This window comes from Palaemon carinicauda, chromosome 44 (assembly GCF_036898095.1).
Source record: "Palaemon carinicauda isolate YSFRI2023 chromosome 44, ASM3689809v2, whole genome shotgun sequence".
In the NCBI taxonomy this organism is placed as follows: Eukaryota; Metazoa; Arthropoda; class Malacostraca; order Decapoda; family Palaemonidae; genus Palaemon; species Palaemon carinicauda.
In genome coordinates this window covers 44,327,455-44,340,895 of record NC_090768.1, presented here as the reverse complement: position 1 = coordinate 44,340,895, position 13,441 = coordinate 44,327,455, and the positions used below count along the sequence as shown (strand labels likewise).

Below are 13,441 nucleotides of genomic sequence, written 5' to 3'. Positions count from 1 at the left end.
TTTTCCAAGAGAATGAGACCAACCTGACCTCTCTATGACAAAAATTAAGGCTGTTAGAGCAATTTGAAAAAAATATACTGCAAAATGTGCTGGGGAAAAAATAACCCCCTGGGGGTTAAGGGTTGGAAATTTCCAAATAGCCTGGGGGTAAAAGGGTTAAGTTGTAATACCAAGGTTATGTATTTTTTTTTTTTAGAAATAACGAACGTCCGTACTCACCCAGTGTTGTCAGGATCAACAGAAGAGAATACGCCAGATTCTGTGCCCGCGCCACCACGCCTATCATCGCTGACGGAACTCATACGACTGAGAGGTGTCCCAGGAACTTCCTAAGAGAGAATATATTCATATCTGTTTTAGACAATCTCTCTCTAAAAGTGAGATGAAATAAAATTCAGGGAGGGTCATTTTAATTTTCAATTTAATTCAGATTTATCTATTAACCTAAACAGGCGTCAACAGTTTGCTCAAATATTTCTTAAAAATCTAAAAGATGGAGGAGAGGAATGGATAGGAAAGAAAGGACTTTTCAACATATGTATGAAAAGCTTATGGTAACTGGCAAGGAGGAAAGAGTCAAGAACATTCAGGAAATGGTTACGTGAACATTGCATAGAAGACGTAGTAGAGATGGGCTCTATATTATGAATTGATTTTAAAAGAGATGGCCATTTTAGCCTTTTTATTAGTATTAACTGTTAGGCAATAATTTTGTGGTAACCCAACCTCTATGTAAAACATATCTATGATTTTCTTGGTTAGGGAAGGAAAAATATTGACTTGAAACTCACCTGGTGTTGAGATTCATCCAGTACAAGGGAAGTGTTCCCACTTGGTCCCCCATTTTGGAACATATGAAGGAATTCTTCAAAACTGATTCTACCGTCCCCATCAACATCCAAGCGACTGAACAGCTGTTCTAAAACCTGCAGCATATTTAATAGTGTACATTAAAAAAATATACATAAAATACAATAAGGTAAAATGGGGATTAACTACAAAAATAACTGCAAGAACGTGTGTAAGTTATGAAAGGAATAAAATTTTGAACAAGTAAATTACTCTCAAATAAAGATTGGGATAAAACTAAAAATATTCCGGATGAGAAAAGTAATAAAACCTATTTACTATTTACTACTACAAGCAGATACATTGCAAAAAAATAATGATTATTAAACACAGTGCTGTACTTCAGATAAACTAAAATGACTAAATTATCAATCTTCCATAAAAGTGAAGTGTTTAATACTGTAATAACCTAACAAATTAAAAACACCAAGAAAGATATAGATATTCACATCTAGTCTAACTTATGCTTAATAAAAATATTGAAAATTGAGTACAGTACTGTATTTCAGGCGTATTAAAATGACCAACTTATCAATCTTAAAGTGTTCAGTGTTTAATACTCCAAGAACCTAACAGTTTAAGAACAGCGAGAAAGCCACTGACACGTCTAGCCTACCGTATGCATAATAATAAACCCAAATGTGGCTAGCTATACTGCCAAGAAAACAATAATTTCTTTTCATAACAGCTTGGTAGTATACCTGTGCCACGATGTCACATAAAAACCACAACTCAAGATTGAATAATGGGTCTGGAATATCCCCTTCTCCCTGAAATAAAATGTTCCTTGCTGAGGAAGTTGCCATGAAAATATTCTTTTGAGATGTTGATTATTAATTTCTTTTTAAAAGGAAACTCAAATTACTACTGTTTATTTTTAAAACCTTGAATCAAAAAATTTGTAAAAGCTTCAAAATTTTCAATGCTTAATGAATAAAATCAACTTTTGCATGATTCTGAAGTTCATGACAACTTGAATTACTTACATATCTGAAAGAATCCACTTAAGATATGGGATTAAATATACTATGAAGTATTTTGTAACCGGATCAAGATGACATCCTCATATAAAAATAACAATTGTTTTGTAACATACAGTAGGTATTATCTTTTCCTACAATAATTATTACATGACTGAATATAAGTGAAGGACATGAAGCATTAAGATGTCACAAAGCTAAAATAAAACAATAATAACATTCCTGGAAGTTAATTACCAAATAAAACTGTCTATGAAATGAGTCATAACTTGAAATGTTTCAAGAGCGAGAGAGAAACAAATTCACTATGACTATGTAGACAAAATATATCCCTCTACTTCTATATAAAAAAATTGTGAATATTAATTATTTCATACAACTTCAGTCAATCAACACACAAAACCTCTATTAAAACTAATATCAAATTTTGAGAATTAACCATTTATCATTCTTTATATGACTTACAGTTCATCAGAAGACTTAAAAACTATGATTAAAACTAAAGAAGGTCACCAACTTGCAAACACAAATCCAACTGAAAATAACGAAGATAAAGAAATACTGTAATAAAATATATCATTTAACCCTTTTACCCCCAGGCTCTTTGGAAATTTCCAACCCTTAACCCCCAAGGGGTTATTTTTTCCCCAGCACATTTTGCAGTATAATTTTTTTAAATTGCTCTAACAGCCTTAATTTTTGTCATAGAGAGGTCAGGTTGGTCTCATTCTCTAGGAAAATGCCTGAATTTTCTCAAAATAAATTATCAAAAATATGAAAAAAATAATTTTTATAGCATTTTTTTGCAAGGACGTACCAGTACGTCCATGGGGGTAAAGGGATGAGTTTTGTGAAACGTACCAGTACGTCCTTTGGGGGTAAAAGGGTTAATACAGTAAGCAAAATGAAATTTGTAATAACCAGATATCTATTTCATATGAAACCAGACTATTTGTTACCTTTTCTCTCTGGAAATTAAAAGCAGTGGGTTCTGATTAGGTCTACCATAGGACAAAATTTATCAAATTTTGACTACAAAGAACTTTTTGGAACATAAAGTTTGTAAGTTGACAACCTTCTGTAATACCAACTTATAAGAATGTACTATCTAATGACAGCCTTCGCACACTATCGCCAATGCAACGTACCTCATTAGCAACCTTTTCCATTCCAATTGCATGACATACAGTCGCCAGCTCATCCAGGGAGAGATAGCCATCATGGCCGACGCCGAGCCGCTGCCACGTGGCACGTAGATATTCCTGCAACAATGTTAATGAGACGCATTCACCTCATGCTTCGGTTAAAGGAAATGCAGAACGTACAGTACATTACTTATTACAAACTGTTCTTGATGCTAGAATGCAGTTAGATCTATGAAATGCAAAAGCATGGCATTAAAATAAATTAAGGTAATACTAAGTGGTATGTATGATACACTTATCAAAAGTAAGACATTATACATACATTCTTATACTGTATATGTGTGTGTGTGTGTGTGTGTGTGTGTGTGTGTGTATATATATATATATATATATATATATATATATATATATATATATATATATATATATATATATATATATATATATATATGTATATGTATATATATATATATATATATATATATATATATATATATATATATATATACATATATATAATATACACACACACAAATACATACACACACACACACACATATACTGTAGTAGATCATTGGGTTACATCATAAATCTGTTCCTACAACATGCTGTAATTTGTGTTTTAATGAAATATGGAACACACTTAACTACAGTGATTTACGTGAGCACAGAAGTCACTAAATGCAATAGTCAATCCATAATCTAGGACATAATAACACACTTTATGACATGGAAACCCACACATGACTATAAAAAACCTATTGAGGACTTGAATGTAGAATGATAAAATATCACCCAAAATGATTATAAAATTCCTTCATGGTAGCTGTGTTCTATCCACAAAATGTTTTAAGTAATAAAGTAGATACTGTTATAACCCAAAGACTTCATATAGGTATACATATATATATATATATATATATATATATATATATATATATATATATATATATATATATATATATATATATATATTACATGGAATATGCTCAAAGCATACTTGACATTTAATAAAAATGTTCATAATCATTGGTATAAACTATTTATTCTTATTAAATCAAACTTTTAAGATCAAACATCATTCTTATTCCCTTTAGTGAAGCATGCATAAAGTTTTAAATGTTAAATAATATTCTTGAGCAAAATTTAGACACACCATGATCAATGAATTTCAAGATTACGTTTGGAAGCCACACACGTTTACCAGTAATCCTCATACACAGTTTAGGAATAGAATGAATTTATTTTATTACAGGATGTATGATGTATAAATTATCCATTTTAATTTAAAATGAAGAGGGAGATGATGAATGGAGAAGCATCAATTTAAAAGCTCAATATAGAGACGACTGGCGAAATCTATCAGAAGCCCTTTGCGTCAATAGGAGTAGATGATGATGATGAATTTAAAAGAGAGGTGTTTAGATTTTTGTGATAGAAGTTCATTATGTGTGGCATACAAAAGGACTTCTATGGCCTATGTTATCCAGAAGTTCCATTTATTAGCAACAAATTATTTACTTACACATAAAAATCACTCGGTAACTTGATTAAAAAAATCCAGAAATACCTAAATTCAAGCAAATGCAATTAAGTCTACAAGAAAGAAAATTTAAAACAAAGCAAGTTTTAAGGTTCGGTAAAAACCACTTACCTCTTCATTGTCTCCCGAGTATGAAAGGCTCGGGGGTTGACTACTGGTTGCTTGCACTACAGGCTCGCTTAACTTTCCTTCCAACTCTTCCGGGGACTAAGGGCAAAGAAAAGTACTTAAAGTTAAAGCCCATGACATAAAATAAAGATGAGAAATGTCTAAGAGATTTGTCTCAAATTTATATTCCAGTACAGTAGGGTACAAATTTAATGGGAAGACTGGGGGTATAATGACTGTACCCATGTTTCTGTTCATATTCTTTTATATTCTACTTCACATTCCTATTTTTCTCTTTTTCTATTTCACTACCTACTCCCTTTTTTCATATAAATATATAGTAATACCTCATGATACAAAATTAATTCGCTCTGGAGTGGATTTTATAACATGATTTTTTCCTATATAGAAATAAAAGGAAATAGAGCCACCCACATACAATTGAATCATTCAGCATCCCTAACCTAACCGCGCAAATTTAGTTTCGTATTCTGAGTACTTTTTCGTAATATGAGGCGAAAAATTCTTTGCATGTCATCTCGTAAAATGAGTTCTTCGTATACAGGAACTTTCGTATCTAAAGGTTTCACTGTATTCATACTTATTGCTAACAACTACATATATATATTTTGGGAGAGGACATTTTATCATTAATTCCCAAGTTTTGAAAGGCCAGGAAATTATCACCGATAAACTGATATGTCAATTATGTCATTATCGGAAGTAAGCTGCCTTATCTCCTTTCGAAGACCCTAATCTAATCATAAAATGATGTTCACTTACTTTGCAATTTTGAAATATACTGTACAGTAATCATGATTTCTTATGTATCTTAATAAGTACTGCATTATAAGTTAAAGCCTGTTAATTTGAGTCACTACATAGTAGCAAATATTTATTGAAAAACATGTAAAAGATAATTTAAATTACTTTTAGGCGATGTAAATGCACGTAAGGTTTGAACAGTTACAATTTTAATGTACAGCGTGTTACGTCAAACAGTTACAATTTCAATGTACAGCGTGTTACGTCAAACAGTTACAATTTCAATGTACAGCGTGTTACGTCAAACAGTTACAATTTCAATGTACAGCGTGTTACGTCAAACAGTTACAATTTCAATGTACAGCGTGTTACGTCAAACAGTTACAATTTCAATGTACAGCGTGTTACGTCAAACAGTTACAATTTCAATGTACAGCGTGTTACGTCAAACAGTTACAATTTCAATGTACAGCGTGTTACGTCAAACAGTTACAATTTCAATGTACAGCGTGTTACGTCAAACAGTTACAATTTCAATGTACAGCGTGTTACGTCAAACAGTTACAATTTTATCAAACAGTTACAATTTTAATGTACAGTGTGTTACGTCAAACAGTTACAAATGTACAGCGTGTTACGTCAAACAGTTAAAATTTGAACGTAATCGTGTTATGTCAAACGGTTATAATTTTATTGTAATTGTGTTATGCCAAACAGTTATAATTTTAATGTAGGCTAATGGAATTATGTCAAAGTGTATAATTTTAATAATCGTGTTATGTCAAACTTTTAATTTCAATGTAATTCTGTTAAGTCAAAAAGTTATAATTTCAATGTAATCGTGTTATGTCAAACAGTTATAATTTTAATGTAATCGTATTATGTCCAATAGCTATTACTCCAATGTAACCATGTTATGTCAAACCCTTTACCTTTCAAGAGTTAGCAGTCTCAATACTAGATACCAGAGAACACCCATTCACAACCTTTTATTCCAGCTGTGACCAAGTTGTGGAATGATCTTCCTAATCGGGGTTGTTGAATCAGTAGAACTTCAAAAGTTCAAAGTTGCAGCAAATTTTATTTTGACCAGACTGACATGAGTCTTTTTATAGTTTATATATGACATATCTGTTTTGACATTGTTAATAGTTTATATATGACATATCTGTTGTGATGTTGTTAATAGTTTATATATGACATATCTGTTGTGATGTTGTTAATAGTTTATATATGACATATCTGTTGTGATGTTGTTGATAGTTTATATATGACATATCTGTTGTGATGTTGTTGATAGTGTATATAGGACATATCTGTTGTGATGTTGTTGATAGTGTATATATGACATATCTGTTGTGATGTTGTTGATAGTGTATATATGACATATCTGTTGTGATGATGTTGATAGTGTATATATGACATATCCGTTGTGATGTTGTTGATAGTGTATATATATGACATATCTGTTGTGATGTTGTTGATAGTGTATATATGACATATCTGTTGTGATGTTGTTAATAGTTTATATATGACATATGTTTTGATGTTGTTACTGTTTTTAGAATGATTTATTGTCAATTTGTTCTCATCATTTATTTTTTTCCTTATTTCCTTTCCTCACTTGGCTATTTTTACTATTGGACCCCTTGGGCTTATAGCATCTTCCTTTTCCAACTAGGGTTGTGTCTTGGCTAGTAATAATAATAATAATAATTACCTGCGTGGCACTAATTTGGGACTCTGGTCGGCTGGCGCTGCTGCTTGATGCCAATGTTGCATCGGAGCAAGCTTCCATAATGCCTTCGTCAGCCGTTCCATAAGAAGATTCTTCTGTACTCATATCTCCATGTGCAAGAATTGAGGTAGATGAGAGATGCTCCTATAGCAGTCAAGAAGGTGAAGGCATGTTAGATTCATTATCATTAAATTGTTGGGTGGAATGGGTTTAAAATTGTACTTTTATTACTAAGATACTTTTAACTCTCACAAATGAAAAGGATGTTATGTGAAATACCCATCCACTATGTTTAAAAGAATGTCTAATTTACTGCTCAGGATACGGTACATCAAAGTTTGGAAAATATAATAATCATGAAGAATAACTTAACGAATCTTCAAACTAATTTGTATTTCTCTTAGCTATAAAAACCAGTCCTTTAAAATATGGAACATGCCCAGCAAAGCTGAATCAGCCGTTGAAACCATTAACGAGGTAGTTAACAACAGGTGGTGAGTGCAGGAGAGTCAGCCCCCCCAAACTGTGGGAAGCTATTCACTTTTGACCTTCGGCTTAGATCTAAGAGGTTTAGTCGAGTTGAGAAATTAACTTTAAAGGATTCGGATTCAGGTTTGCATAGATAGGATAAATACAAATTACTTTTAAAATTTGCTATTTGTTCCTATAGTTATACAGACCTTTAGTCCTTGAAAATGGGGAGAATCACTGGTTGGTGGATTGTAAGCATTTTCTTTTTCTTCCCTGGATGAGTCAATCCCTCGAGTCCCATACAGAGGTAAAGATAACTCAAGCAACCCAGTATCTATCATAGGGATGGATATGCTGATAAGATATGTATGTGGTAGAAGGAAGGAGTCCTTTCCCTGAAGGTGATAATCTGGAATGATATATATCTATGATGATCACTGGGATGCTATGAATTCCCCCATCCTCCCCAAGATATTTCTCTCGATTCTAAAGAATGGAGCTCAGAAGTGTAGCTTAACAGTGTTAAAATCAAATCCAATGAATACTGCTTCATCCTCAAGAGAGGCAGAAAAATAAAGAACTAGTCATTCAACCTTTCATTTCAGGCTTACATCAACAGTATATGTTACAACGTACAACATACTTTCAGTCCTGTGTGGGAGCTAGGCTGGCTACACAATGACTAGAATAGCCACCACAGCTGAACCAAACCCAAAGGTGTCAAGGGACTTGTGAATATACTCTTGTAGATAAAAGCCTGTGAAAGGGGACTGTTGTTTTTCCTTCAACACCTGGCCTACTGCAAGATTCCTCTTGAAGACTAGGGTGGGGCCTATACCCCCGACTTTAGTTCTGGACCTACAGTAGCTGGTACTTCAACCCTCTCAGTGGTCATGGAGCAAAGTACACTTTACTGACCTCCTCACAAAGCCAAAAAGAGATAGTGTTTCTTGACAACTCTTTCTTAGTCTTGCCAGTGCTAAGGAAGAGTCAATGACAGTCAGCTCTGAGGTGTTGGATCTTCTTCAGATGGCAGCGCAGAGCCCTCACAGGACACAAAAACATCTCTCAATCACCACCCATCACTTCACGTAAGTGACAGAGAAGGTCTCAAACCTGGGGTCGTGCACTGACAGATTCAAAGTTTTGGCCACAAAGTCTGGCAAAAAACTTCGTCAGTTTGCAGAGACTGCACGAGACCATGCCACCTCGCTTAATGACGTAAGGCTAGTATTGTCACACATCAAAACTACCTATTGGCTTCTCAAGCATTCTTGGAATGCTTGCAGCGGTAAAAAGGCTGATTATATTTCCAGGATGTTGATGAGCAGATGCATTTCTTCTTCTGACCATACTCCTGAGATGACTAGATCATTCAGATGAGCTCCCCACCTCTCCTTTGGGAATCTGATAACAGCCCAGAAAGAAAGAGTCGAGCGGGACTCCCTGGAGAGGTTTTCTTCATCCAGCCACCAGCTAAGATTGTTGGTGATATGCCCAGCAATGACGTAAGGGCCTTCAACCTTTGATAAGCATGGTGATATAGAACTGAGGGCTCCTTGACCTTATGCATACTCACCAGGGACAAATGCCCAGAAAAGGAGGTAAAAGACTCAATGAGGGAACGGCAGAGGCCAACATCTTCTTTGGTGTCCTCATGGGCGTTGCGAAGATGGTCCTAGATAAAGCTTAACTCACTCTCTCCCATTTCAAGGCATACGACTTACACTCGGCACATAGGGATGATCACAATCATGCCCCTACAAGAAGCACAGAGAGAGAGAACAGATCTACAGCCGATTTAGCTAAGAACTGGTTGCAATGTCCACTCTTACCCCTGCAAGTACTAATTTTCTTGATTTTTAAACAAAGGCAGCAACAGCCAACATTCACTTTCCGATAGAAAAAAGATCAAAACCTTTGGTTAGAGAGCAACAATGCAGCCAAAGACAAAAGTGAAGAGCTACCATCAGGGGAGAGCTAGCTACTTGGCCGCACTCACCACCTCTCATTTACTACCTCGTTAATGATTTTGACGACCATTCAATCTCCGATGAAGACACGCTCCCTATTTTACAGGACAAAAGGTTTATATACACTGAGGAACATTTATTTCAATATAGTGTTTGTTAGCTTTTTAAAGTGCGAAAATAGGATAAACTTTGACTGAACTTATGAGGCGAGCCCTAATGCGGAATGTAATATTGTGAACACATAACCAAAATTATAAATTTCTGACAAATCAAAACAAAAATGACATAGTCACTTGCCCTTAACATTACACACATTATTCACCATCTATCAAAATCAACACTACAAGAATGCAATTCTGCTCTGCAGAAATATTTGGGTTATATACTACTGTACTGTACTTTTCTTGCAAAGAATACCTGAACACGAATACGGAAGGACCTCACCTTACAAACTTAATTGGTTCCAAGAAGGTGTTTGTAAGTATAGTTGTTTTTGAGATGAATTTTGTTAAATTTTGGCCTAAGGTGCGCTTAACTTGAATCCAATGCCTATGATTTCCAGCTACAAAAGTCATCAAATAGCCGAGTTTCTTATGATATAGATATTAGGTTACTACAAATGTTGTTTTGCTTACTGTATGAAATGATATTGTTTTATTAACCCTTTTACCCCCAGGCTCTTTGGAAATTTCCAACCCTTAACCCCCAAGGGGTTATTTTTTCCCCAGCACATTTTGCAATATATTTTATTAAAATTGCTCTAACAGCCTTCATTTTTGTCATAGAGAGGTCAGGTTGGTCTCATTCTCTTGGAAAATGCCTGAATTTTCTCAAAAAAAATTATCAAAAATATGAAAAAAAAAAAAAAATTTTATAGCATTTTTTTGCAAGGACGTACCGGTACGACCATGGGGGTAAAGGGATAAGTTTTGTGAATCGTACCAGTGCGTCCTTTGGGGGTAAAAGGGTTAATTATTTCTTTATCTTATCTTTGTAATTTTCAGTTGGATTTGTTTGTATCTTTGAACGTTTGTAAGTTGAGGACCTGTACTATACTTTTACTGCAAAGAATAACTGCGCTATAGATAAATGAAAGAATATGAATATGCGGTGAAGCACACACTGCTTTAATTTCGCACCAATTATTTCTGCTTCATGGAAATGCACCTCTCTTATTTACGCAGGCCTAAGCATTATCTGAGCATGATATCTGCACAGCCATATATAAGTGAATAGTGCAATATACTACAACTTATAAACTACATTATCTTCAATGGGAATTTCTACTTATAATCTTATGCTACAAAATGTAAAAATCTAAAAGCACTAAGCCCATTTTCTATAGTGTTTCCTTTATTGTAATAAACTAAAATTATATTCGTTCTTTGCCATAACAACGATACACAGGTAATGATTTTGCTACAGTGAGTTTATAAAACTACCAGTGGAAATAAATTCCAAGCTTTAAATATATAGTATATAAAACTAAGTAATTTTAACTACTATACTTTAAACAGTGAATACTCTCAAACTAATTTACATACTATGCTTGAAATTCTTATGAAAGTGTTATCAAAGCCAGCAGCATTGCTTTCACTTTAAAATCAAGCAAACATAACAGCCAAAATAAATGAAAGCAAAATCATGTAAGTTTAAAAGAGAGAGAGAGAGAGAGAGAGAGAGAGAGAGAGAGAGAGAGAGAGAGAGAGAGAGAGAGAGAGAAAGAGAGAGAGAAACTGAAAAAAGGAGTATCAAGTTCATTAAAAACTAATTAAGGAAAAAAATTATAAATGTTATGGATAAAAATACATTATACACTACTCGATACAGTATGCCTTTTCAATACTGTATCTCTATAAAAAAATAAAAAAGGAAACCATACACTCCCCTACATATCAATCTTGATCTATGTCTATAAAATAAATAAATAATGGCAAACTACATACCTCTACATGTAATACAGTAATATAAATCAGGTGCACTGTAGTATACAACGGATATACAATCATGCAATGCATTGCTATCTCTAAAGTTCACCTACTTTATTTCAACTACAATTTTGGTTTTAGATAGCACTAACACCATATTTTAACACTAGGTGCTGGGATAAAATTGTGGTTGGAAAAATTCTCTATGCTATAGAGATAATGATGATACATTTTACACAGCATTTCATATATTGTCATCAATTAATACTATGAAAAAAATTTTAATCTGAAAAACAATGACCTAAGACTGTAAAATAAATGGCTGTTGCAACTGCCTCACAGGAGCATACAAAGATTTGCAGTCCTGTTTGCAGGATTTCCTTGGCATCCTGTGCGAAGAAGTCCCATCATATGGTAACCAGGTAATGAAATATTGGAATACTACCAATGCCATGTTCCAGAATTACCACCGATATATATATATACAGGTTTAATGTATACACGTTTTCAAATAATGAAAATTTCACATCAAATTCTGAAGAAGACACTTCTATATGCAAGGTGAACACCACCAAAGATGCAACCTGTCACATGCAAACTCTATCAACACCAAAGATAATTTGATGAACTGAAAATTCATGATACTTTATCATAGCCACGTTAAAACACATGTCATTCTGACCAAAATTAATGCACCAGTACAAGATACAGCGATCCAATAACAATAACTTAATTAAAGAGATAAAAGTAAATCATCAAAAACAAAGATTCCCTTCCTGAACCATCTGGGAGAACAAATACTGAACAGGAGTTTCCTACCACTTATGTGGATGTCTCCGTTATCTAAAATGCCTTTCCTTGGAATTGAATTTACCAAAGATATATTTTCTTTGGGCAACTACTACCAATAGCTGTGCCTAATAATTTTGCACTGTAAAGTCTCAGGTCAACCTGAATAAAAAAAAAAATGAAACCACAAAATAATTTTCCAAGTAAAATAATCTTTTTTTTAATAGCCTCTTAAAAACACTGTAACAACTAATCAGGAGTTGTAGAGTACAACACCAATTTAAGAGGCTGGGGAAGGTACATGTATTCCCTACTGTGCCTTGTGTAACCATTACAGGTACAGTAGTAGTAAAGGTCCTTCAAGAGAAACAGGAAGATAATCAGATTTTAAAGATGGAGTGAAACGTAAGATCATATTAAGAATGATAAAGTCACAGAGAGATGTAGTATACAAAGGATAGAAAGAAAATTGAGGTCTCAAAGGACAGAGAAAATTTGGGAACAAAAGATCCAGTACCACAGTAGTCTGTTACTTAGAATTCGAGTCATACCTCATGTTACATCCTTGACTGGTTCCAAGAATCCCAACTTAGCACAAAAAGGAACCCTTTGAAAAACTAAAATGAAACGCTTAAAACCCTACAAAAGAAAAAAACATCATTGCTAATACAATAAGTTATTTGATAGTAAAACTTTTTTCACAATTTTTCTATTATAATTATACATTTTAATTGTAGAATGAAAAATAAACTAAAATTGACATCCATTTCCCTAAAATTTCTTAATAAAAATCAACAAAGTTCAAAAGGACTTAAATGAGGTATGACTATAGGAGAATGGAAAAGCAGGATGGGAAAACCAAGGACATCACATAGAATTAATAAGATGAAGACCATAGACAAAATCATGCAAGAGTCCCAAAGACAAAACACAGGAGAGAGTTCGATCAGACTTCTAACACAAAAATGTTACATAGTAAAAAGTCTGGAACATGAAGTTGAAATGGGAGGCTCACTAATTTCTTTCATATTCTAGAAAATAAAAATAAAAACCATCAACTGGAAATAGTTCTTTAAAATGTTATGGCCGAGGCTCACCGGTGAACAACCTCACGCCCCAAGGCTTGATAAATGACCCAAGCGCTTTTCAATT

The 13,441-nt window shown here is 33.8% G+C and overlaps 1 protein-coding gene across 6 annotated transcripts in view; it reads right to left on the bottom strand.

Moving 5' to 3' along the window:
- LOC137634304 (ninein-like protein) overlaps positions 1–13,441 on the bottom strand; it is a 116,633-nt gene that overhangs the window by 74,030 nt on the left and 29,162 nt on the right. For 5 of the 6 annotated variants that reach the window (XM_068366655.1, XM_068366657.1, XM_068366658.1 and 2 more), the window contains 5 exons: positions 7,111–7,272; positions 4,629–4,724; positions 2,978–3,091; positions 792–926; positions 220–329 (listed from right to left, as the gene is read on the bottom strand). In XM_068366655.1, the coding sequence (XP_068222756.1) occupies positions 220–329; positions 792–926; positions 2,978–3,091; positions 4,629–4,724; positions 7,111–7,272 (617 nt within the window). The remainder of the gene's footprint in view (positions 1–219; positions 330–791; positions 927–2,977; positions 3,092–4,628; positions 4,725–7,110; positions 7,273–13,441) is intronic. The other variant, XM_068366660.1, reaches the window with a different exon arrangement.